Source organism: Cervus canadensis, chromosome 13 (genome assembly GCF_019320065.1).
Source record: "Cervus canadensis isolate Bull #8, Minnesota chromosome 13, ASM1932006v1, whole genome shotgun sequence".
Classification (NCBI taxonomy): Eukaryota; Metazoa; Chordata; class Mammalia; order Artiodactyla; family Cervidae; genus Cervus; species Cervus canadensis.
Window position 1 is genome coordinate 15,613,337 of NC_057398.1, and position 27,007 is coordinate 15,640,343.

Consider the following 27,007-nt stretch of genomic DNA (forward strand, 5'->3'; position numbering starts at 1 on the left):
TCCTCCACATCCACACTGTGTGAGAAGCCTGGCGCCTCACACTCTTGAGTCCAGAGGGGAGGAGGTGCCTGTGGGAAAAGTCTGTCTCAGACCATGACGCCCCCCACCCCCCCACCCAGCCCCTGGGGCAGGTGAGCTCTGGAGAAGTCAGAATCCTGACTGCTTGTCACTAAGCCCTTCTTTGCAACCTGGGTGTTTTCTTGGCCTATTTGGTGCAATTGTGGAAATGGGCTGGGGTTTCTTGAGCCTAATTTAGCTACTCAGTTCTGTTCAGGAGGAAGGCAGCTAGAGCTTATGCAGCAAGGAGAAGGATAAAAAAAACCAAAACATTTCATCATGGGAGTGGTGTTACTAAATGCTGAGCAGGGTTTCAGAAAGACTCTTGAATCTGGTGGGGCTCAAGAACCCTAGGGCAAGGGGGTGTGGGCGGAAGTCCCAGGACAATGCCACTCCTCCTACATGCTCAGAGCATCAAGCCCATGTGTGTAAGGGCTTCCTGGAGATCCAGTGGTTAGGACTCCGCACTTCCATGGCAAGGGGCACGGGTTCGATCCTTGGTGGAGAGGCTAGGATACACCCCGCATGCTATGAGGCACGGCCTTGGCACCTTGCCTCCCCTTGTCTCCTCAGCCCCTCACAACCTGACTTCTGCCGCTCTGTGCAAGGTCCCAGCCCTGCCAATGCCCTCGCCTCGGCCCTCAGCCTCTTTCACCACCTCCTTGAAGAGTTTCACCTCCTGACGTGTGTGACTGCATCACCCAGACTCTTCCCTGCCTCCCTGAACCCTGGCTCACTGGACACTCCATTGATTCCACCTGTCTTACCTAGGAAATCTCTAAAGCTCAACCCTCATTTTCTTAAGCTGTATCAGCCCATCTCAGATTTATGCTTCGCAGAGACAGTGTGGCCAGAAGCAGGCTCTGAGAGTTATTTGCATAAACCTGTGGGAGCGGATGAATTACCTCTCTGTCTCCTCCACTTCCTGTGGCAGCCACCGTGACACCAGCCTCCCAGTCAGGCTGGCTGAAAACCCCAGGGACGCCTTGATCTTGGATTCCTCCTCCTCTTTGTCTCCATGTGCACAACCAAATTGTCTTTGGCATTTATTCCCTCCCTTCCTCTTCTTGCAGCTGCTTTAACATTACTCTTTCTTGCCTGAGATACTACAGTAGCCTCTTTTTCTCATTTTTATTTTATACTGGAATTTAGTTGATATACAATGTTGTGTTAGTTTCAGGTGTACAACACAGTGATTCAGTTACACACATACATATATCTGTTCTTTTTCAAATACAGCAGCTTCTTGATGTTTTGTTGCCCAGGTAAGAACCACTTCTCCAGCCTTCAAAACTCCTTATTCCCTCATCTTCCTTCCAGGATTTTGTGTCCCAATAGACAGAGATGGAAGGGAAAAGCAAGAGAGGGTCTGGAAGGACAGTGGCTGCAAGAAATAGATGTCTCACCTACAGCTCATAGGCAGACAGTGGAAAGAGGGAGAGAACGAAGGATGAAAATCTCTGTTCAGTGGAAAATTATGATACATTCTAAAGCAGGAAGTCCACCGTTTTGTATAAAAGGGGACTTTCTCAGGCTTTGATGACACTGGACAGAGTGTCATGAATGTTATGGCTTTGATTGTACCTTGGCGTGATAAAGCATTCTGCAAAGCTTTTGTGTGCTAGGAATTTCTAAGGCGGACACAGCTACAGAGCTGAGAGCCGGCAAACTAGAAGCTGAGAGAAAATCGCTTAGAGTTGGGACAGAAGTGGGACTGGGCGTCCAAGGGTCCAGCCAGGGAGGTGGTGCCAGCATACCGAGATGCTTTTGCTCACAGCAGCCTGGAGCGGGAGGTGGGAATGTCACAACAGGGGATCAGCACCTCACGAAGCAAAGATTGTTCGTTTATTTTTCTGTCATGAATCTGGAAATCCGAAAGCACCCACCGCCTATGAGCAGCTGCTTGCCATTTTTATATGGAATTTCATTTCAGTCTCTAAGGCATTGTTCTTAGAACCATTTTGCAGATGTGGAAACTGAGGCTCTTGAGAATTGGCATGACTTAGGAAAGCTGGCTTAGGTAGTACAAGACAGAGCTGGGGTTTGAATCCAGGATTTCTGACCTCACAATGCTTTCTTGGTGAAAACCCAGGATGAGAGACGCCCAGCCGTGCCTGAGTGCTTCTATAGAATGTAGGGGCATAGATGGGACAGAAGTCACTGAGGCATCTTCAACCCTGGCTCTGACCAGCTCAGGTCCCCTGGGAAACCTAGGGGAACTTAGAGCGGCTCCCAAAGACTTGCCCCAGAGGAATGCTTAGGAATGTGCTGAGAAGTCTGTTACGGATGGTGGACTAAGAAAGTGTTACCCAGGCCACAGAGAAGCTGCCGGGTTTTAGCCTCTGTAGATGCCCAATGGGATGGGGTCCCCCCAGTAACATTCAGGAGCCACAGAAGCTCATCTGTCACGGGTGGCAGTAAGAGGGAGGAGGCCACGGGTGACTGACAGTATGTACAGAACTGGTTACAGAATTTGCAGGGCCTTGTGCAAAGTGAAAATGTGTCCTCTTGTTCACAATCATTAAGCACTCCAAGATGGTGACAGCGGAGAATTAAACCAAGCGTGGGAACCTTATAAGCCTGGGGCTCTGAGTGACTGCACAGGTCATACATTCTATTATACATTGTACGTGGTTTCACTTCTCACTGCCCTGATCAATGTCTGTGCAGAGGATTATCGAGAGGGAGACGTGCAATGCAGAACAAGGATTCTGCCGTCTCCTTTCCCAAATTCCCTCAAAATAGCTGAATTATAACAACCTCAAGCAGGCACTGTGGTCCACGCCCTTGATTGTGCTATCTTTACTCCCCCACAACACACTTTGCCACCCAAGAAAAGGGAGGCTGTGAGAGGCTGTAAGACCCACTGGAGGAAAGTCAAGGTTTGAACCCACTTCTCTCCCAACTTCTGTGTGTTGCCTCTGCCTTTGAAGCTGGCAAGAAATGGAGATTTGAGGGGCTTCTGGCCAAGAAAGCTGATAGTTCCACTCGAGGTCAGTGTTAATCAGATTCCAGCTCTTTATCACTTCCATAATTGTTAGCCATATATTAATTTCACCTATGCTCTTATTTACAGCATTTGTCTTTCATTAATTCACTTTTTAAAAAAACTGCCTCAAAAAAAAAAAATAAAAAAATAAAAAAACTGCCTCATTATAAAATGTAACTGTGAATTTGTGGGTTTGGTATGCTAGCTATACTTTTTCTCTAATATACATTAAAATAAACTCTCTGTCCCATCTATTCTACTTCTATAAATATGTCCTTTAGATATGTTCACAGATGTGTGAAATGACACACACAGTACACAAGAACATCCGTTGCAACATTGTCATGAGAGGACGTAATTATAAACAACCTAACTGTCTGTCCTTCAGTGGGAAACCGGTTTGAAGATGGAAAACTACACAGTCATAAAAGAGGGAGGAAGTGCTCTATGTCCTGATACGGAGAAATAGACCTTAATATTAAGAGAAAAGAGCAAGGTGCAGAATTGTGTATCAAATGGTATGTGCATAAAAGGGGAGTGGCCAAGAGGTTAATACCCTGGACGAGGGCATGGCAGTCCACTCCAGTATTCTTGCCTGGAGAATCTCATGGACAAAGCAGCCTGGTGGGCTATGGTCCACAGGGTCACAGTGTCAGACATGAATGATGTGACTTAGCACACATGCACGCATGCAGGGGTTTACATTTGTATATACTTAAAACCTCTTTTGAGAGAATGCCGATAAGTTAACACAAGTGGTTCCTGGTGGGTGGGAAGTGTTTGGCAGTGATCAGAATAAGTTTTCATATTTGTTCATTTTGAACCATGTGAGCATGTTACTTGTCCAACAGTTTTAGTGAATTAAAATAATACAATAATTATGATGATAGAACTGTTTGTCTACGTACTGCCTAAAATCATCTCATGAGCCATGGGCGGTATGCATGTATCCTTACTTGGGGAATATGGCTCTGATGGGTTTGACTCACATGAATGGAGTGATGGCCTTGGTAGACCTATGTCAAGCAGGTGAACTCCTGGACAGGTGTGTCAACCTGAATACTGAGAAGGACACAGAAGAAGCCCATCATTAAGCCAGGCTCTTGAGTCATTAGATGCTGATCAAGTCCCTGTTGCTGACTGCTCTGAGGCCTAGGAAAGAAGCTAAGCCCGTAGATGAGGAATTGTGTCCCTTGTGAAGGAAATATGAGCTGTGTCTGCTGTGGCTGTTGAAATGTGATCAGATGGGGAAAAGGACTGAATGCAATGGGGGGCATTCTAGACAGTGTCTTCCTATCTGAGCCAAGCGATCTGGAGAAAGACGTGAACACCAGCCAGGTCAGAATGGGAGCCCTTCTGATGGAAGACAGGCACTGTGGATAGGAGAGGATGTGTCCAAGAATCTTCCAAGTCAGGGAGCTGGTGCCATCTCCTGCACTGGTCAACAGAGAGATCATGCGGGTTTCTGGGTGGGTGGTTGAGTCAAGAGCCAACTGACACAAGAGTTGGTTGCACTTCTGTTAGTTTAGATTGCATTAGCTGTTTTGGAAACCATGCAATTCTGTTGACTCATGTTGAGTGTGCAGTCAACTCAAATGGCTCAAATACATCCTTCTTAAAGAACAATTGCCTTCCTATATTGGGGCAATTGAATCTTCAAACGTAGGAGTAAATCTTTACATGTCTCCCGTTAAATTACAACTTGGAGTTTTTGTGATTCAGTATGAGTCAGGCAATATTTGAATTCTGATTCTGTTATTCTACATGTTGATAGTCTCTCCAAGCTTTGAGTCACTTGTAAATCTGATCCAAGTTGTTTATAAAAAGGTTAAAAGCACAAATTGACATTGATACCTCAAGAAGATTCTAGGGACATAAAATTAGGCCAACTAAATCATCTAAATTACTTTGTCTAGGGAATATCTTGGCCAAATACCCTTTTATATTTGCATATGCACCATCCTGGTTCACCTATCAGGAAAACCTTCTTAAAAAAAGGTAAAGAGTTTGCTTTGGGCCAACTTGTTCTTAGTAAACTCATTCTAGTTTCTAAAATTCCAATTCCCTTTTGTTTCTAAGTGCCTTTGTTTAATAATCTATATTTTAGAATTCTTTCCAGGGATCAACTGGTAAGTCTTTGGTATCATTTTAAGAATTTATGACTTTTAGACACCTAGAATCACATTTACCCATCCATCCTGGCTTTCTAGCGTTGATCCCAGTCTTCATGGTGCTTCAACTGACAAGGCTTTAGGGATCATACAAACGAAATCTTTCTGTTCCTGGGATTCGGTGAGTCTGGATTAGATGAGTGGAGTTTCTTTAGACCAGCTGTCAGCTTCCTCGCCATCCTCTGTCTGGGTCTTCGCTCCCTGTGTGACTCAGGAACAAGGTCGGAGCTGAGGAGCTGCTTTCTGGCCAACATCTGCTGATGCGACGTCATCCGCACCAAGCAGTGAGCCTCTCTGTTCATCCTCTGACACGAAGCTCTTTGTGTCATCCTTAGTGCTTTTTGCAGCTTCAGCTCACTCTGGGCTTCAGCTTTCCCCGTACACCTTCTTTGATCGCTGCCAGCATTGGATTTCTCATTGCTCAGGAGCCACGTCATCTATCATTTGTGTGTGTCTGACCTCTGGAGAGAATTCCCTGTGGGATCCCCATGCCTCTCCATTTCCTTCATCTCGGATCTCTGTGTACTAGGTGGTTGTGTTGATTTCTGAGAATCTCCCATCCCTCTATAGCAATCTGTCATTTTAGAATCTTGGGCAAGGGGCGAACATCTATTTTTCATTTTTTTTGTTAGCCAAGGCTCTTTTTCATTTTTCAATTTTTCAGATTTGTGGTGTGTTTGTGCATGCTCAGCTCTGTCTGACTCTTTGCTACCACATGGACTGTAACCTGCCAGGCTCCTCTGTCCAGAGGATTTCCCAGGCAAGAATAATGGAGTAGGCTGCCATTTCCTTCTCCAGGGGCTCTTCCCAACTCAGGGATCGAACCTCTGCCTACTGTATGTACATGCAGATTCTTTACCGCTGAGCCACCAGGGAAACCCAGGTACCTTGTGTATAAAAGTTCAAAGATGGCAATGATCCTCATGTCTAGTGTGCTTAATATGAGGATGCTTTAAAAGAATAGCCTTATGCATGTCCTCATCTGGATGATAAGATGGGTATGTGTAACCAACTAAACTAAAAAAATTACAGTGACTTAAACACACCTTCCACAACACTGATATTTAGCACATAATTTGAGAATCTATTATGTGATAGGCACAAAAGATAACACTGGAAAACTCAGATGTAGGTCCTCTACTCCTGGAGCTTACAGCCCAGCTGGGAAACAGCCTCTTAAACAGTGATTACAATCAGGTGTGGTTGACACATGGTTGGGGAGGTGGAGAAGCCGCTATGAGAGCACAGGGCAGGAATAATGACCTAGCTGGTGAGTCAGGGAAGGAGAAGACTGGAACTCTATAGTGGTGGTAGGCAGAATCCTAAGATGACCCCAATCCTCAGATGCCCTTGTGTAATCCCCTCCCAGTGTGTGGGCAGGGACTGACACTTGCTTCTTACCCACAGACTATGGCAAAGGTGAAGGGACTTTGCAGAAGTAATCAAAGACCCTAAACAGCTAACTTTAACCAAAAGAGAGATTATCCTGGGTGGGCCTAACCTAGTCAAGCAGGCCCTTTAAAAAGGGGTCTAGGATCAGAGATTTGGAGACGTGGAAACGCTCTCTCCATTGCTGGTCTTGAAGAAGCAAGCCTCCTATATTCTACGGTTGCAAGGTAAGTGAATTCTGCCGACAATAGGAGGAAGCTTAGGAGCAGACTCTTCCCCAGTCAAACTTCCAGGTGAATGCAACCCGGCCCACACCTTGATCTCAGCCTGGTGGAACCTGAGCAGAGGACTAGCTGGGCCATGCCCAGAAGCCTGCTCCATGAAACCCGTGAGAGTGAATGTGTATCATTGTAAGTCACTAAGTTTGTGATGACTTTTTATGCAGAAATAACCTACTAACCTGGTAGGCTAGATTGGACTAACTTATGACGTCTTCCTGGAGAAGGAAGGCTTTTAGCATTGAGGGTTTCAACCAGCCTTGCTGACTAAGGAGACCCACACTGAGTTTTCTGTGTCCTCCCTGTGAAACTCAGACCAAGTTCACATGTAATAAACAAGGTCTCCCTACCAACCTCCTGAAGCATCCCTGTCTCATACCCAATGTCAGTATCTACTGATGATAGATTTAAGGATACAGGATGTACACACTCTCCCTACCATTGAAAATATACTGCACCTATGCAAATAAGGGTGATAATGACAAATTCCATAAAACTATTTTTTCAAGTAGGGTTCCAGTTTCTTCATTTTGGTTCGTTTAACCAATCAGTGGTCTACAGAACACTTGCTATGTGCCTAGAGCATGAAAGAATGAGGGAAAACTGAGACCTGTTTCCACCCTTTGGGGAGTTTGAGAGCAAAGCCGCAAAAAAGTTAGAAAAAGTTGAATGATGAAACGTTAAGCTCTAAAAGTGGGGCACACATGCATGCTCAGCCATGTCCAACTCTTCGCAACCCCATGGTCTGTAGCCTGACAGGCTCCTCTGTCCATGGGGTTTTCCAGGCAAGAATACTGGAGTCGGTAGGGAGGAGAAGGTAATTGCTGACTGCCGAGGAATAACGAGAACAATGAGTTTAATTTCAGGGGCCCCTCCCTCCAGAAAAAGGAAAGCCTTAGGAATATTCTTAGCTTCCCATTGAATGAGTGCATCCAACAGGAGTTTATGATCTGTGAGCAAAGCAAATGCAAATCTTGCTTATACAGAGCTTTGAAATAATTTTGCAAACATTGAGCTAAAACTATGAGATTCAACCAGTGTCTTAATTTACTCAATAAGAGTTTTCTAAACACCTACAATATTGAGTGCTGTGCCAAGAATCGAAAATATAGTGGTATGTCTCTCAGAATGTTTCAAATGATAAAAAACAGAAGACACTATTCAAATAGCTTAAACAATAAACAGACTTATCTCACCAACAAAGGAATTCTGAGAAAATCAGTTCCAAGATGGGTTAACTTAGGAGCTCATCAACATAATTAAGGATCCAGGTTTTTAGTTTTTCATTCTCTTTTCCTCAAAACAATGGCTTATTCTTAGCTGGTTTTCCTTATGGTCACAAGACAGCTGCCACTGTTCCAGGCGCAGCTTCATAATACTGTCTAGGGGAAAAATAAGGACTGTGTCTTGTTGCTTCCCATGTGTTTTTTTTTTTAATCAGCGGGGGAAATAATCTTGCCCAGAAATCCTCAGCACCCTTCTCCTAATGTCTTATTAACTAGAATTCTATCTCACACTTGTGCCTGAACCAGTCAGAACCCCACTCCTCGGGGCAGTGTTGGGAGTTTATCTCTCCTGAGGCACTTGGCCTCCAGAGAGTGGAGACTTGAACAGAATGGGGGTTCTACCAAAGGAAAAGTGGGGAAGGAAGGGTGGTTGAGAAGGTCATCTACTAAGAGTATCGACGACTATTGTAATACAATTACAAATTATGACAAACACCGTGACCCAAGAGAACTGTGTGCTGTGAGAGAGAGAAAGGGTGAACACAGGATGGTCATGGATCAAGAAAGGCCTTCCTGAGGGAGTGAAAGACGAGTCGGAACTGAACCAGCCGGGCAGAGGGTTGCGGCAAGAGTGTTCCAAGCAGAGGAAACCATTTGACAATAGGACATTGCATGGAAACACTGGGAAGGGGTGAGGGAGGGACGGATGGGAAATGGTGTGGCAGGGATTGGCAGGGAGGGGGCGCGGTGTGTAGAGAGGATCCTTCCTGCACCGTGAGAAGGAGTTTGGTTTGTATCCTAAGAGTAATAACTAAGGCACTGAAGGTTTTAAAGCAGGGGCATGATGTGGGCCAACCTCTATTTTTAAAAGATTAGTCTGTTGACCCTCCCTCCCACCTCCCACCCCACCCCTGTAGATTGTCGCAGAGTACCAGGTTGAGCTCCCTGCACTATAGAGCAACTTCCCATTAGCTGTCTATTTTACACATGGTAATGTACATATTTCAGTGGGAGGAAACGTGTATACCTATGGCTGACTCATGTTGATGTACGGCAGAAGCCAACACAACACTGTAAAGCAATCATCCTTATTTCTTTAAAAAGAAATAAATTATAAAGATATAAAGAGTTTATGCTGTAAAAAAGAATTAGTTTGGCTACTCTGTAGCGAATAGATGGATGTGTGACAAGAGGTTAGATGATATGTTCATCCACAGGCTCATGGTGGCGTGGGGACAGGGGGGAAACTGGATAGAAATGAGTGTGCATGGCATTGCTGGGTCTCTGGGGGAAACAAGGATGGGGCAGTCTGTTTGAGGAGCTAAGACACACATGCACACACTTTACTCACGTGGGAGTTCAGGAGAAGGTGAGATCATGGGTTTAGGGGCTTAAGACTGGGCCTGAATTCGGCACAGCTTCTGGAGGAAGTGGATATTTGAGCAGGGCACCCATGTCTGTGCAAGGTGGGTTTGAAGGAGCAGACAGTGGGAAGCGCAGAGAGGCAGGAAATGAAGACCGGGGGGAAGAGGAGCAAGTGGTAGAGTTTGTAGGGGCCTGTGAAGGACATTCTGGGAAAATAAGAGTGGGAAACTCATAGGCATCAGCTTCCAGAGAGTTTTGTGTGGCAGACTCAGATAATAGTGTGAAAAGATAGCTTAAAGTCTAGCCTAGTTACGAAACCACTTGGTTTTCCTAGGAATAATCAACGTGCTGATTGAGTTGTATTTTTTCACCAGGTGGAATAGCAGTATCCCTCCCTCCCTGCCATCACTGCTATCGGCTGGTCATTTGTCAAGGATCTCTAACTTCTTTTTGGAATATATCCCTTCATCATGTATTGAGTATGTTCCCAGTCTAGGAGCTGGGAATCCTAGAATTGAAAAGGCATGGGCCCAGCTATTCAGGAGTCTAAGAGCTTGGGCAAATGAAAAGAGAAATGGCAACAAATACAATTGTTTGGGAAGAGGTGGTACAAAGGAGGGGGGAGTCTCTGCTATCTGGAGTGTGGAACTAGATTTCAGGCAAGTGGTGATATTTCACTGGGCCTTCAGAGATGAGGAGGAGTTTGCCAGACAAAGTGAGATGGGGAGACCTTCCAAACACAGGGCACGCTTCCTACAAAGGTGCACACACACCTTCCCAATTCTCTCATCTTCAATCCTGCAAGCCTTATAGAATGGACATTTTTAAATTTTATTTTTGGGCTCTTGGGGGAAGTTTGGTGATACCTGGCAGGTGCTTTCAATAACGACAGAGCGAGTGTTGCCATCTAAGCATCTGACCCTCAGAATTGCATTTTACCCTTACTCTGGAGTGTGAGTAACAAGAAGTCAGGATTTTAGTAAATCAAATTCGTTATACCCTCTCCTCCCAATTATCTTACTGATTTTTCTACTTTCTCAGGGCAGCAGGGAAGGAGTTGTAAATCTGTGTTTTAGGGGACTAGTAAATAGATCAGTCATCAATGAGAACCCTTGTCTCTTCAGTTTTTCACAGAAGGATAGGAGAAGTCATTCGCTGTCATATTTGGCTCCTAGTTTTCCCATTTGCAGGAGATTGGTCCCCACTGAGCTTCCTGAGTGTTCACGAAAGTACCTCAGACCCAGATGGACACCCAAGACCGTCCTGCTCGGGAATCTGATTGCCAATTTTATCCCGAGATAAAAAACCAAATATATCAAGACAGTCTGTGAGGGTGTGAAAAGTGTTGGTCGCTCAGTCATGTCCAACCCCTCGCCACCCCACGGACTGCAGCCCACCAGGCACCTCTGTCCATGGAATTCTTCAGGCAAGAAGACTGGAGTGGGTTGCCATTTCCTACTCCAATGAGGGTGTGAGGAAGTGAGCAAAGAATTCATTCTAGACTGAATAGAACTCTTCTGTCACCCAACACCCTCGCTGGACAGGCAGCCAGAAGTCACCTTGAACCTGGGGTCAGAGCCCTGGCCAAAAGCTGCTGCCCCGCAGAGCGGTGGGAGACGGAGGGGAGGAGCTGGGGGACAGAGCAGAAGCATTTTGGGGAACTGCGGCCTCGGGGGCAGTATCTGATGTACTTCCTCTCTCCTCCACACTCCGCCCCGCTTGCCCTCTCGCTCCTTCTCTTTCCTTTTCTCTCACAGAACTGACTGCTCTGTGCGTCAGTTGCCAAAACGTGGGGACACTTCCTGCCACCTTTGCAACACCGAGAAGTTGTCTTCAGGAGCCTGAGCCCCAGTCTGAGCTCCAGGCCAGGAAAGTGAAGGCGGTTGGGGGCAGCCCGGCTGGGGAGACACTGGCTTGCCCTCTCCCAGGTCTCCAGGCAGCCCTCCCGGTTTGCACCTGACCATGTCCCTGGCCGAGGCCATCAGCCTCTGGAATGAAGGGGTGCTGGCAGCCGACAAGAAGGACTGGAAGGGAGCCCTGGACGCCTTCACCGGGGTACAGGACCCCCACTCCAGGATCTGCTTCAATGTGGGCTGCATACACACGATTTTGGGGAACCTGCTGGAGGCAGAGAAGGTGAGTGGAGGTATCTCTGCCCCCGCCTCCCCCGGGGGCCTTTGTATTAACTGGTTCTCAGCCTAGGCTGCACTTTAGAACCCTCTCAGGAGCTTCAGAAGAACAAAGGCTGCCCCGGCACCACCCAGCCCCAGAAATTCTGATTCAATTGGCCCGCAGAGCAGCCTGGGCAGCCACCGCTTTGAAAACCTCCCCAGGTGGTTCTAACAGGCAGCCCCGCTGGAAACTGTTCGCTGAGGGTTTTGTTCTCCTTTATTCTCCATTGATTACATTCAAATCATTCTGGAAACTTTCCTTAACACCTTTTTTTTCTTTTTTTTGATGCTTTCCAACTGTGGTGTTGGAGAAGACTTTTTATTTTTTTATTTTATTTTTTTTATTAGTTGGAGGCTAATTACTTCACAACATTTCAGTGGGTTTTGTCATACATTGATATGAATCAGCCATAGATTTACACGTATTCCCCATCCCGATCCCCCCTCCCACCTCCCTCTCCACCCGATTCCTCTGGGTCTTCCCAGTGCACCAGGCCCGAGCACTTGTCCTTAACACCTTTTGAAAGCCCCCCTTAGTTATGTTTTCCTTTATTGACTGCTAGCCACAGAATCTCCCTCTTACTGCTTCACGTCTGATTTCCAAGAACCTCTTTTGGCTTTCTAAGACCTTCCTGTGAGTGAGCTCTCCTTGCCCAAGAGATCAAGAGGAGGCACTTAAGAAAAATAGGTTTTCCCTCAAGGGACAATTCTGATCCACTGTGTGGGACACTCTACAAAGGAGTCTGCGGCTGGTGGAAGGAATGCAGATGGTGATTGATTAATGATGTCTACTGAGGTGTTGTCCAGTCTGACTCTGAGACCCCATGGACTACAGCACACCCAGCTTCCCTGTCCTTCACCATCTCCAGGAGCTTGCTCAAACTCATGTACATTGAATTGGTGATGCCATCCAACCATCTCATCTCTGTCATCCCCTTCTCCTGTCTTATATCTTTCCCAGCATCAAGGTCTTTTCCAATGAACCAGCTCTTCGAATCAGGTGGTCCAAGTACTGGAGCTTCAGCATCAGTCCTTCCAATGAATCTTCAGGGTTGATTTCCTTTAGGATTGACTGGTTTGATATCCTTGCTGTCCACGGGACTATTAGGAGACTTTTTCTAGCACCACAGTTTGGAGGCATGGATTCTTCAGCGCTCAGCCTTCTTTGTGGTCCAACTCCCACATCCATACATGACTACTGGAAAAACCATAGCTTTGACTATACGGACATTTGTCAGCAAAGTAGTGTCTCTGCTTTTTAATATGATGTCTAGGTTTGTCATAGCTTTTCTTCCAACGAGCAAGTGTCTTTTAATTTCATGACTGCAGTCACCATCTGCAAGTGATTTTAGGACAGGTGTGGAATGTCATATTTCTCCACTGTTTTTCTCTCTCTTTCATATTCCCTACTATGGGGTTGAGCATTCCCAACAATCACTTTTTCATATTGGTCACGGTAAGCTGGAATGGGTATGACTTTTGGATCAAACCCTAGCTCTGCCTCTCTCTGGGCTTTTTGGTCTTGGGAAGTCACAGACTTCGGGCTTTCAGCTTCTGGAGAGGTTAAGCATCTTGATGATAAGCGAGGCATGAACTATTTTTTTAAGTTAGTTTTTATTGGAATATAGTTGATTTACAATGTTGTGTTAATTTCAGGTATACAATGATGTAAATCAGTTATACATGTGTATATACATATATATATATACCCACTCTTTTTTAGGTTCTTTTCCCATAAAGGGGGCATAGACTATTCAAGTACTGTGTGACTTGACACCACTGTGTAAGTGTTAGTCCTTATTTTTACCTTCCACTGCAAGTCTTTGCGAGGCGGTGTGGCTGGATGACTGACTCCCCAGCACCTTGGAGGGGGCCCCCACAGCCATCCTCGCCCTGGCAAAGAGGGAGAGAGAGAGCTTTGTGGAATACCCGCACAGCCTCAGGCTGCAGAGTGGGCAGATGGGAGCACGGGAGGACCCTCTACATCTCACTGGAGGGAAGACAGTGGCCCCGGCCTCCTCTGGGGGTGCGGTTGCCCAGGGACTGAGCAAACGAACCGCAGATCTCAGGGGCTGTTAGAAACAAAGTGTGCACTGTCAGGAGGAGCGGCCGGCACGCCAGGCGGAGGGCCTGAGTGCAGCCCGGCCGGCAGGGGATGCGGACTCCGGCCTCTCGGGTCTCCTGGGCGAGGCTGTGGCGCCCTGCTCACCTCCCAGCCGGCCCACTCCCCTGTCCCTCCTTCCTCCCCCTGCTCTAGGCTTCACTTTGCTTTCTTCTGCTCTGGCATCTCATTTTCACTGCCTTTCTTTGGTTTTATGCGTGAGTCCTCGCTCCTGGCATTTTAAATGCATTATTATTGTTATTATTTTAATCGTATGAGATTTCAAAACAGTGAACAAAATGGCAATAGGAACACACAGATCGATAATGACCTTAGCTGTGTAATATCCCTATAATAAATTTATAAAATAAATGCTGTAGATAATATTCTAATCAGGTTATATTCAAACGTGATGACTTTTATTAACCCTGTTAGTAATCATGAAAGGGAGATATGCATATCCCCATTTTATGGAGGAGAAAACTAAAGTTCAAGGAGATTGGGCAAACTGTCTCATGCCATGCGGCTAGGAAGTGACAACACCAAGTACTCTGACCCCTAAGCCTCTTGTCATCTCCAAGACATCAACGGTTTTCCGGACCCTGCCTGCCTGCCTTGCCCACTGGCTCATCTCACTCCTACTTACTGCCTGGCTGTTCCCTCCGCAGGCCTTCACCAAAAGCATAAACCGAGACAAGCATTTGGCGGTGTCCTACTTCCAACGAGGGATGCTCTACTACCAGATGGAGAAGTAAGTGGTCCAGTGTTGCACAAGCTGGGGAAATGTGCAGAGAAACCCAGAGCAGGCCTTGGTGCTGCCAGACGTGGTGTTTGAGACGTGTCTGCTCAGCCTCTGCGGGGAGGTGTGCCTGGGCTTTCTCTGGGCAGTTACGCAATCAGCACGAGGCAGAAGCATCCCTCCTCTCTGGGGAGGGAAGGCGGGCCCAGCTACAACTCACCACAAGGCTGCAGAAGCATCCCAGGCTGGGGATGGCACCCCACCTTTTCCTGAAGGGACACAGCCTGGGCGGTTCTGGCTGTAAATACTGCAGCCATCAAGGGAGCACCCGTGGTTGCCTACTGCTGTGAGGTAGTGAGCTCTCACACAATGACAACGATCAGGAAACCACATCAGAATCTTTGTTCCTTTGGTGGGCCACTCGTTAGGACTGCGCACTCTCCCTGCTGAGGACCTGGGTTCAATCCCAGGTCAGAGAACTAAGATCCTGCAGGTCACATGGGCGTGGCCAATAAATAAATAAAAGCTTCCTAGGTGATTGACTTAGATCTGGTTTAACAAAAAAATACATTCCTGCAGAATGTATTTTCCAAAACCCAATGCATTCAGTGAGATATAATTCAGTCACTAAAATGAGAACATAAACAATTAATATTGTATGTACCAGAATATATTAACACAGATGAGTAGTGTTTGTCTTACTATAGAAAGAAGTTCACAATAGATACTAAATTTAAAACATTTCAAAATAGTATCACACAATCCCATTACCGTTTCGCAGAATAGTCTCAAAGGCCATAGACCAAAATGTTTTCAGTAGTCCTCCCCAGTTGGTGAAATTATAGAGATTTCCATCTTCTTCTGTCAGCCTTTCTGTATTTTTGGCGTGTCTATAGTCAATAGGAAATAATTAGTAAAAAGACAAATAGAAAATGAAAGTTAATCTCGAGTCCCACACCCCTCCCCCAAACGCCCTAAAAACATTCAAATAACAAAATATATTCTAAGCATTCCTTTAAAATGTAGGGAATGGTTAACTGACCTTTCATAGAAATAGTTCTCTGAGTGTGCACAAGTTCCAGAGAAGACGGTTCAGCTCAGGCTAAAGAAGAACAGTTCAAACAGTCACATGTCAGCAGGGGCATGGTGTGTGTGTATGTGCAGGTGTGTGCACAACAGATGAGGAAGGGTGTTGGTGAGACAGAGGGGAGGCGACAGAGAATGTCCAGGCACTGGGGAAGGGGTAGGCTGGGCTCTGATCCTCTGGAACCCCGAAAGGTGTTGGTCCTCCGGTTTAGTCAGAAACCAAGCCTGCCAGGCCACCGTGCAGAGCCGTTGCCATGGGCAACTACCAGACTCTCAGAGGACTTGCGGGATGTAGATGCGATCATTTACCTGAATGAGTTAAGAGCAGCAGTGAAGTCTCCCAAACAGACACGGAGGCAGTCTGGGAAGGGAAAGCCTTGAATGGAGAGAAGACACAACAGGCCTTTACTTTCAATGGCATCATGCCTGTCTCCCTTCTTATCCCTTTTCTCCTTCTCAGTGCCCTCCCCCCAATCCCCACCAGCCTTAGGATATATAGGACTTGTGGGCAAGTCTGAGCACAAATCCTCTTGTAGATCTCTAGAAGGACAAACTCTCGGGCCATTCGTGGATCACCTCTAACAGCCTAAAATGAGGAGAGATGGATGGCAAAGACGGGAGACTCCCAGAAGACATTTCTCTATGAAATGCCCAGAAATCCCAGAACCTGAAAGCCTCATGTTTTGAGTGAGTCAAAACAATCAGTAAGATCCAGGAATCAGACTCAGGATTCAATTAGTCTGTGACTGGTAATCGTTAAATCTAAGAGAGAAATCTATCAAATTTTATCTTTAATTCAACAACTATTGAGGAAATAACATGAGACACGAGTCTGGGTCCTGAGCTGCCCTTTTTTCCTTTTGCTCAATCCATAGGCTTTGGTGTCCTCCCCTCCACAAGATTCAGCTCTGTTTTAAAATTTTTGTTTCTTTTTGGTTGTGCTGGGTCTTTGTTGCTGTGTGCAGACTTTCTCTGACTGCGGCGAGCAGGGGCTATTCTTCATTGCAGTGTGTGGGCTGCTCATTGCGGTGGCTTCCCTTATTGTGGAGCGCGGGCTCTCGGGCACGCGAGCTTCAGTAGTTGTGGCTTCTGAGCTCGAGACCACAGGCTCAGTAGTTGTGACGCCTGGGCTTCATTGCCCCTCAGCATGTGGAATCTTCCTGGACCTGGGATCAAACCCGTGTCCCCTGCATTGGCCAGTGGATACTTAACCACTAAACCACCAGGAAAGGCCAAGGTTCAGCTCTTGATGCTTTGTCCTTTTTTCACTTGTTAAATAGCAAAGTATATGGGCAATCTTCCTAGAAAAACACATACAAGCACATGCTTAATTTTATGTGCAATTTCAGGGGGTTAGTGTCCCCTGAAAATCATACGTGAACCCTCTCCCTCCCTTCCAGCACCACGCTGGTTTAGACTTCATTTTTTCACCAGGACTACTGCACCATGACTTCCAAACTGATTCCCTAGCCACCACTCTTGCCTGCTCCAATGATATCCTAGAATGATCATTTTTAAAAAAGAAATTTGATCTGCTGAAGAACCTTCAGTGGATCCCAGGATACAGGAGCTGCCCTTGCCTGTTGCTCTCTGGTTCAGCTGCTGACTGCCCACTCACATCCTCCAATGTCTGCCCCAAGCACACTCACCCAGGTGACTACTCTCTTTTGTGCCTCCTTTAATCACAGCTGTCTCTTCAATGACAGATACTTGCTTGTATATTTGTCTCCTCCACTACACGTGAGGCAAGAATACTTATTCACTCTTATATTTCAGTATCTAGTACAGTATTAATAAATTCTTATAGGAGTAAATAAACAAGGGGGTGAAATATAGCCTCTGCTTCTAGTAACTTAGAGGGTTTCCTTGGTGGCTCAGATGGTAAAGAATCTGCCTGCAATCCAGGAGACCTGGGTTCGATCCCTGGGTCAGGAAGATCCCTTGAAGGAGGGCATGGCAACCTACTCCAGTGTTCTGGCCTGGAGAATTTCATGGACTGAGGAGCCTGGCAGGCTATAGTCCATGGGGTTGCAAGGAATCAGACACAACTGAGCAACTAACCCTTCACACTTTCAAGGAACTTGCGTATTAAAAAGGGGAAGCAGGTCACAAACACTAGGACTATTATGCAGGGCAGAATGGGGCAAGTGCCATGGGAGATGTTTTTAGATAAGTGCCTATGCGGACCTAGAACTATCGCTTCTCAGTGATGGGTTAGGATGACCTTCAGATTACTACAGGGTTTGTTTGAAGGTGCCAATGATGGCTGTTTCTTCTCTCAGGTTTTCCCACTTTCAGATGTTGTTGGGTTGCTCCTCTGTCATTATTTATAATGGAAATTTATTCCACCAGAATAAAGTTAGAGTTGTTCTGCCCAGGCAAGTCAGGTCTGAGGGATGTCTCATCTCTCTAACCCCCACCTTGTCATCCAAAAGGAGATGGGATCTCAAGGTACCTTTCATATCCCAACCTTATAAATCTTGCATGTGTACATGCTCAGTCGTGTCAGATCCATTGTGACCCTATGGACTGTAGCCCACTGTAAGCTCCTCTCTACATGGGATTGGACTGGATGTGGATTGCCATTTCCTACTCCAGGGGATCTTCCTGACCGGGGATTGAACCAGTGGCTCCTGCATTGCAGGCAGATTCTTTACCATCTGATTCACCTGGGCAGCCCCTTATACATTTTAGGGTCCTGAAAATATGGCCAGACCCTTTAGATGGAGCTACTCAAAGAGGCAACGCAGTAAAGTCTTTTCCCTGACTTCTGAAACGGGCAAGGGCATGGCCCCAGTCTCTGGCATGGAGGTGTGTGATGCTTCAACTCCTTTCAGCTGGTTTAGTCTCTCTCCATTACCCAAGTATGGACTGCAGCATTCTAGTCTACAGGCGGGCACTGGCAGTACAGGGCTAATTGGGAACTTCAGTGGTTACTAAGGAAAAAGACCTTCCCAGGGAGTGTTACAGAAACGAGGATAATAAACCCTCTCTGGCTCAGAGCTGGGGAGAAGCACGAGCCAGTCGGCAGTTGTGCTGGTGAGCTGAGAAGACAGCAGGCAGTGACTTCCAGATGTGTGCTCAGGTCCTGCCCAGCAGAACCAGGGGAGGATGCCAGCTCCTTGGCCTCCTTGGATGCTGTGGACTCCAAATGGCACGGAGGAAGTCTCCTGCGGGAGGGCTGGAAAGAGGCAGCGGCTGTGCTGCCTGCCCCCCAGCGCACGGGGCTGAAGGCTATCTTGGATTTCTCACACTGAGCTTTTTCAGACCCTGGGCAGCGGGAAGCAGAGCTGTGCATCAGAGCACACGCCCCCGGGGAGCTGCTCTGGGTAAACCAGGTGGCTGAGGAGAGGCCTTCAGGGCGATGCTGTCTAAGACATTTAAAAACAGACACCTAGCAGGGGTGTTTCAAATACAAAGCAAGCCTTTGAATAACGTCAGTCCTTCCTTTCTCCCTCCTACTGGGCCCGGATCTTTAGCCATCTTGCTGGGCAGAATTAGGAGGAGCTGGGCTCACTCAATCCCAGGTAGACCCAGGCGATGTTACTTCACAGCTGAAACTCATCTGCTGAGGGAGGCGGGCACATCCGCAGGTGACTGCAGAGAGCCTCACGGGCCCTCCGAGGACCCTCCGTGCACTCACACAGGCAGTGGGACACGATGGAAATCTCATCTGCCCAGGAAACAGGACACCTCTTTCCGTGTTTCCGCAACCCGCCCCGCTCCATGGCTCAGTGAATCAGAGCCAGTCACCCACCATGTTCCAGCTTAGAAGGAACAGGAATGCTTCCCCTCTCCCCCTTCAAGGAAATGCCTAAAAGGGTGTATAAATGACGTGAGATGTTTAAGGAATGGCCTGCATGCTTGTGAAAGGTTTGGTGGCCCAGGCAGTAAAGAATCTGCCTGCAATGTGGGAAACCTGGGTTTGATCCCCAGGTCGGGAAGATCCCCTGGAGAAGGAAATGGCAACCCATTCCAGTATTCTCGCCTGGAAAACCCTACAGACTGAGGAGCCTGGCAGGCTACAGTCCATGGGCTCGCAAAGAGTTGGATAGGACTGAGCAACTTCACTTATTAAAAAAAGTATGTTAGAGGAAGCCATCCTTCTGTTTCCAACCCAGGCTGTCTGCTCCCATCACTCCTGTGACTGTGGGAGTCACTTCAAACCAAATGATGACAGAATGTCCAGCTTTCCCCCGGCCACCCTGGGACCTCTCAGCCAAGCCGCCCTCCTGGTCAGCTCCCAGTTTCTCTGACATGAGCCTTCTGGCTTCTACAGCCATGTAATTTAAAAAAATGTTTCATTTATTTATTTGTCTGCACTGGGTCCCAATTGTAGGACGTGGGATCTTTGATCTTCACTATGGCATGTGGGATCTTTAGTTGTGGCAAGTGGGATCTCGTTCCCTGACCAGGGATCAAACTCCAGCCTCCTGCATTGGGAGCATGGAGTCTTAGCCACTGGACCACCAGGGAGGTCCCAACAACTGTATTTTTATCTCCTGATAACAGTTAATACAGTATGTAGTATTTAGTAGGCATGTAATACGGGCTTCCCAGGTGACACTAGTGGTAAAGAATCCGTCTGCCAATCCAGGAGACATAACAGATGCGGGGTCCAGGCCTGGATCGGGAAGATCCCCCGGAGGAGGGCACAGTAATCCACTCCAGTACACTTGCCTGGAGAATCCCCATGGACAGAGGAGCCTGGTGGGGTCACACAGAGTAGGACACGACTGAAGTGACTTAGCATGCACACACGCAAGCATGTAATAGAAGATTGGTATGTGAATTTAGTTGCTGGTTTTAGAGCTGGAAATATATATATATATATATATATATATATATGTATATGTATATATATATATATTAATAATAATATACTGTGTGTGCCAGGCACCGTCCTAAGCACCTGAATGGTTTGTGCTGCCTTTATGCTCTAATACTGAAGATGAGGAAAGAGAGGAATTAAGTAACTTGCTTTTTGCAAAGAGTCGGACATGACTGAGTGACTAAGCATACAGCACACCCCTTTGTCACTAGCTAGTAAGGGGCAGAAGCAGGACTCCGGTCCACGTGGGTTTGACTTCAGAAATTAGATCCAGGACCACATACGAGCAAGCGCCTGATGTGCTCTGCTCCCTGAATATAACACGTCCCTTGCACACAATGCACTCCTTATAATATCAGTGTGGAGTGAGGCCAGGGAGGCAGTTTGCCAGGGTCTCCCAGTTAGTGGCAGGACTGGTGGGCCTGGTCCCAGTCCCTTGGCCGCTGTCCTCGGGCACCTTCATTACCCACACCACCTCTCGAGGGTCCTCACCAGCCTGTGTCCACATTCCAGGCTTGTCTCCAAGAGAAGCCACAAGTGGCACCTCTGGGTCAGATGGTGGCCAAGGGACTTTTGGTTTAGTTGCCTGGTGGGAGCCCCACAGACAGGCAAATTTGTTCCTGCCAGACTGGGGGCTGGGCTGGGGCTGCTTCTATCCCCTGCTGCTCAGCAATGGCTCCCTCCCAGCAGGGCCTCTGTGGAGATCAGAGGCAGGCCAAGCAGGCCTGGCCCAGGTCCTGCCCACACCCCAGTGGGCACTATTGGTGTGGTCAGCCCTATTCTCTGCTACCAACCCAATGACGGCAGTCCTGATCCACCTCAAGCCAGTCAGCACAACGCCAACCCAATGGAGCTGAAGGCCAGTGCCAGGAGCAGGGTTAGAGGTGCTCTCTGGAGGCTTCTTTGGTGGTCCAGTGGTTAAGAATCTGCCTTGTCATGCAAGGGATGCTGGTTCGATCCTGAGGCTGGGACGATCCCACGTGCCATGGGGCAACTAAACCCGTGTGTCACAGCTACTGAGCCCGTGCTCTAGAGCCTGAGAGCCGCAGCTACTGAAACCTGCATGCCTGTAGTCGGTGCTCCAACAAGAGAAGCCACTGCAATGAGAAGCCTGTGCACTGCAGCTAGAGAAAGCCCATGTGCAGCAACAAAGACCCAGCTCAGCCAAAAATTAAATACACAAAAATCTGAAACATTTTTATTCTTAACTATTTACCAAGAAAAAAAAAGGGCTCTCTGGCTTAAGTGATGGTTTGTCTTTTTACCTAAAATATGTGGAAGAGGAGGGAGGGGACAGCCACAAACCAAGAGCTAAGTTGGACTCAAAAGAAGCTGAAGCAGGAGGCTCTGGGCAGGAGGCTGACATCAGTGGCCATGACGAAGGGCCCCTGGGAGCTGCATCAGGCTGGCCTGGCCGCTTGGTGGGGAGTGGATCAGCTCCACGGAGAGATGGGGCTGGCAGGTGCTGTTCTGCTTGGAGCTCTCTGGGGAGATTGAGGCTCTTTCAGAAAGTGACAAGCTGGTTGTCAGAAAGGTGGGGGCGGTGTGAAGTCAACAGAGACAGAGATCCCTGTGGCGGCCTGAGACTGGAAGGCCTGCAGTGTTGCTGGGATGCACAACCCCGGGGCGCTGTTCACACCAAGTTCTACGGAATCCTGGGGTCAGGGTTGGCGAAAAACTAGAGCAGGTCAAAAAGGATTGAAAAGGCTTATTGTCCCAGTGAAACAGATGGACGAAAGGAAACAGACACCCACTTCATTCTTTTTTTCCTCCTTTCCCTGAACTGGCTTCTTTCCTGCAGATATGATTCCGCCATTAAAGACCTTAAGGAGGCCTTGACTCAGCTTCGAGGGAACCAGCTGATCGACTACAAGATCCTGGGGCTACAGTTCAAGCTGTTTGCCTGTGAGGTGAGGAGAGGAGGGCCTAGCCTGGGCAGTGGTGGAAGCCTGGGCAGCCGAGGGGAAGCTGACAGCTCAGATGCACAGCCATCTGTTGACACTTCTAGGAGCCCGAGAAGGCATTTTGCCTCCCCTCCCTTGGGACTCAGAGTTACCCTTAAGAAAAAACTCAGAACCATTGCTTGGGGCTCCTAATGGAGTCTTCAGTTACCTGAGTGCATGGATTTTGTTAACGTGAGGCTCAAAGGGCCATGTAGAAATGAGTTTGCTGGATTCTCTGAAGGGAAGCTTGGCTGGACATGAGTGTGTTGGTCTGTGAAAGTATTCGTGTGTATGTGTGTTAGTTGCTCAGTCGTCTCTGACTCTTTGCAACCCTATGGACTGTAGCTCGCCAGGTTCCTCTGTCCATGGGATTCTCCAGGCAAGAACACTGGAGTGGGTTGCCATTCCCTTCTCCAGGGGATCTCCCCAAGCCAGGGATTGAACCCAGGTCTCCTGCATTGCAGGCAGAGTGTCAACCATCTGAGCCACCAGGGAAGCCCGAAAACATTCATAATAATTTGCATGATTCAGGTTGACAGGGTGTTTTCTCAGCATTATATTAACAAATCCAAAATCACAGAGGTCTCTGCCCTAGCGAAGCTTCCTTTGTAGCAAAAACCAAAGCAAATCAAAAGGCAACAACAAAACAACAAAATAAACCAAAATCACAGCTTCACTCTCCATGCAGAAACTGCTTTACCCTGGCTTGGTTCCCAAGTTCACACACTTTACGATGAATGGTGTGGCCTCGTGTACTTGGTTGATACCCAAAGAAAGAGTGAGGATCATTTAGCACCAACCTGTACCCTCCTGGTCAAAGAACAGCTCAGAGCCCACAGTTAGGAAAGGTCTTCACAGAGGGGTAACATGTTCTGTATCACCAAGATGGAGACGCGTGACTGGCTTTGACTTTACAGGTTCATGTACTTTTTCCAGCCAACCCTCCCCACTCTCATTCTAAACCCCTAATATACACCAGTAACTTTAAAACTAAAATCCCTGCAAATGTAGATTTTTAACTGGCAGAATCAGTGAAAGAAAGCCCCTTGCTTGAGTTTCTCAGGCAGAAGAAGCCCAGTGTTCCCAGGGTCACTCAGGGCTAATAATAGAGTCCACAGCTGCCTGCGCCCCTGGGGACACGTGTCTCCATCCAGCCCCGCCGCAGGATAACAACTTCAGTTCTTGTCTAGGGAAATGAGGCTTTTTGGAGGGCTGGCATTTGGCCAGCTTCCAGCGTGCAGTCTCTCAACTGTGGTCCTTTTGATGCGTTGGACCAGTTCATTCTTTGTTCTTGGGACTGGCCTTTGCCTCAGAGGATGTTGAGCTACATCCCTGGCTTCTACTCACTAGATGCCTGTAGCAACCCATTCCCAGGGTGACAATTGAAAATATCTCTAGACATTGAGGATCACCCCTGATTGAGAATCATTTATGCCGATTAAAGTGTTGAGGGACCAAGAAGCTCTGGAGAAAGTGTCCTAGAATAGTGGCATCAAAGCAGAACTCCATGGGAGGAGTGTTCCTCCTGTAGCTGGGGTTGAAATAACCCAGGGGGCAGGAAATACTGGCTGTGCAGGCCTCTCTGCGAGGGAGGCTGGACTTTTCAGGGTCCCGTCTGCCACCTGGGACACTCCAGTCACTTCCCTAATTATAAGACCACCCCTCCCTTCCCACCAGAATTCTGAGAAATCATATCAGAAAAAGAGTCTCAGGCTTTTCCCAGTCATGGAGTCATAAAAACCTGTTGCTAGAGAAGGTCTTAAGAGTAGGTGTCTGAGAACTAAGCAGGAAGTTTTAAATGGCCTCAAGGTCTCCTTTCTTCCTGCACGCATGTTCATGGGGGAGGATCAGGCCAGTCAAGCATGTTTGCAGGTGGCAACAGCTCATTGAGGCTCAGAAAGAGCCCAGGAAGGGAGTCTGGATCTCCACTTCTGGGCTTGGTCCTTGTCCCCATCGTTCAGCACCAGCCAACTAACTCTATGGGAAAACCAGCCCTGACACCATCCATGTTGTTGTTCAGTCGCTCAGTCGTGTCTGACTCTTTATGACCCCATGGACTACAGGACACCAGGCCTCCCTGTCCTTCACTAGCTCCTAGAGTTTGCTCAAACTCATGTCCATTGAGTCGGTGACGCCATCCATCTCATCCTCTGTCACCCCCTTCACCTCCTGCCCTTAATCTTTCCCAGCATCAGGGTCTTTTCCAATGATCCAATGAGTCAGCTCTTCGCATCAGGTGTCAAAGTATTGGAGTTTCAGCTTATGCATCAATTCTTCCAATCAATCTTCAGGGTTGATTTCCTTTAGGAATGACTGGTTTGATCTCCTTGCTGTCCAAGGGAAACTCAAGAGACTTTTCTAGCACCACAGTTTGAAAGCATTAGTTCTTCGGTGCTCAGCCTTCTTTATGGTCCAATCTCACATCCATACTTGCCTTAATAAACAGTCCTCTTCTATTCTGGGTGAGGCCCGGGGCCAATCACAGTGTAGGCGGCAGACTGGTACTGAGAAGTGTAATAGTTTTCCACTGTGTGTTAGTTGCTCACTCCTGTCCGACTCTCTGCAACCCCATAGACTGTACTCCGCCAGGGACTCTCCAGGCAAGAATACTGGAGTGGGTTGCTATTTCCTTCTCCAGTTTTCCACTGCTGAATACCAAATTGCTCTAAAACAGAGTAGCTTAGAACAATCTGGGCTTCCCTGGTGGCTCAACTGGTAAAGAATTTACCTGCAATGCAGGAGACCTGGGTTCTATCCCTGGGTTGGAAAGATCCCCTGGAGAAGGGGATGGCTATCCTCTCCAGTATTCTGCCCTGGAGAATTCCATGGACTATTGTCCACGGGGTCGCAAAGAGTCAGACACAATTGAGTGACTTTCACTTAAAACGATTCTCTCACGGTTTCTGGCATCAGGAACCCAAGCTTGGCTGGGTGGTCCTGGCTCAGAGGCTCTCAGGAGGTTGCAGCAGAGATGTTGGTAGGGCTGCTGTCATCTGAAAGCCTGACCAGGTCTGAAGGATCTTCTTCCAAGGTGACTTAGGTACTTGGCGAGTTAGTGTTATTTCTTGGCAGGAGTCCTCATTTCTTCGCCACTTAAACCTCTCCCTAAGGCTGTCTGAGTCCTGTCATTATATGGTGGCTGGCTTCCCCCAGAGGAGATAATGATCCAAGAGGAATTGATACAGAGTGTTGATGTCTTTTATAACTTAACCTCAAATGTCACATTATGGAAACCTCTCATTTCCATAATATTCTATTCGCTACACACGTCAGCTCCCTTGGATGTGGAAGGGACTATGCAGATGGGGGAGTACCAGGACGTGAAATCATTGGTGCTGTCTTGAAAGCTGGTTGTACTAAAGCAAGGACTTTGGGATCAGAGATCCCAGCCCAACACTTCCTAGTCTAATAAACCTTGGTGAATTCAGTGTCATTTCTGAGCCTTGGGCTCTTCCTCATCTGTAAAGAAAGGCTGAGTACTTACCCTATACACATTTGCTATCATTCATTTTTGCATATGTTTATCATGTCTACTGGGGCTTCCCAGGTGGCTCCGTGATGGTAAACAATCCACCTGTCAACAGAGGAAATGCAAGTTAGATTCCCGGGTTGGGAAGATCCCCTGGAGGAGGAAACAGCAACCCACTCCAGTATTTTTGTCTGGAGAATCCCATGGACAGGGGCACCTGGCGGGCTATAGTCCATGGGGCCACAAACAGTGGGACATGACTGAGCACACACATAATGCCAGCTAGGGTCAGGCATGAGAGGTCCAAGGGGCCACAAGACAAGGTGTCAGCAGCCAAACGTTCATGGTCACGTATAATGTGAGGTGATTGGGTTAGGAGGAGAAAAGTGCTAGGGAAGGATTCTGGAAGCATAGAAGTGAGGCCCCTACTTTGTATGGTGGTTGTGTGGCTTAGAGATAATGCAGTTAAAGTGCCTGGCCCATAGTGATGGTCAGTAAATCATAGCAATCGATGATGATAAAGACAACAGACAGCACTGATTTCCAGGAGCCCCGAGTTCTTCATAGGTTTAGCTTTCTGACTACAAAGAATCCCCAGATGGTATCAGTCAGCAAACTCAGCCCTGTGGTCTTCCCCCAAACCACATGGGCATTGTCACCCTCCCCGAGAAGGCGGGCAAGGCCTCTGTGCTCAGCCTCCCAAGCAAGTCCCAAGATAGTTCCACAGACAACAGTGGTGGTAGTCATGAAGAGCTCTAAAGCAACCACCACGTGCCAAACAATGAAACTCAGTGCTTTACATGAATTCTTCATTTCTTACAAAAATCTGTAGGCAGGAAGCATTATTATCATCATTTTATAATGAAACTGAGGCCATTTAGTAGAAAATAGCCCTAGGGTCCCTCCACGGCACTGCCTCCATGCGTTACAACTTAGAAAGCCAACAGTCCCCTTCTCCGACCAGGCCTCAGGTGACAGGCTATACCTCCCTTCTGAAGCCCTGGAGAGCCACCCACACCCCACCCCAGGGCATCAGGTTGTGACTCCTATCACTTTGACCTGTGAGAAGCCTGCAGCAGTTCCTGGCCATTTAGTCATCCTCCATACATGATGTGAGGAGCCCTAAGAATCAGCTACACTGTCATTAACAAGTACATTAGGGATTTTCCTGGTGATCCAGTGGTTGAGACTT

The 27,007-nt window shown here is 47.6% G+C and overlaps 1 protein-coding gene across 1 annotated transcript in view; it reads left to right on the top strand.

The window, feature by feature from the left end:
- The first annotated feature begins 11,156 nt into the window (after nucleotides 1–11,156).
- NCF2 (neutrophil cytosolic factor 2) overlaps nucleotides 11,157–27,007 on the top strand; it is a 33,076-nt gene continuing 17,225 nt past the window's right edge. Inside the window, exons 1-3 of the mRNA XM_043485509.1 lie at nucleotides 11,157–11,611; nucleotides 14,416–14,498; nucleotides 22,205–22,313. Coding sequence (XP_043341444.1) covers nucleotides 11,438–11,611; nucleotides 14,416–14,498; nucleotides 22,205–22,313 — 366 coding nt within the window. The 5' untranslated portion in view covers nucleotides 11,157–11,437. The remainder of the gene's footprint in view (nucleotides 11,612–14,415; nucleotides 14,499–22,204; nucleotides 22,314–27,007) is intronic.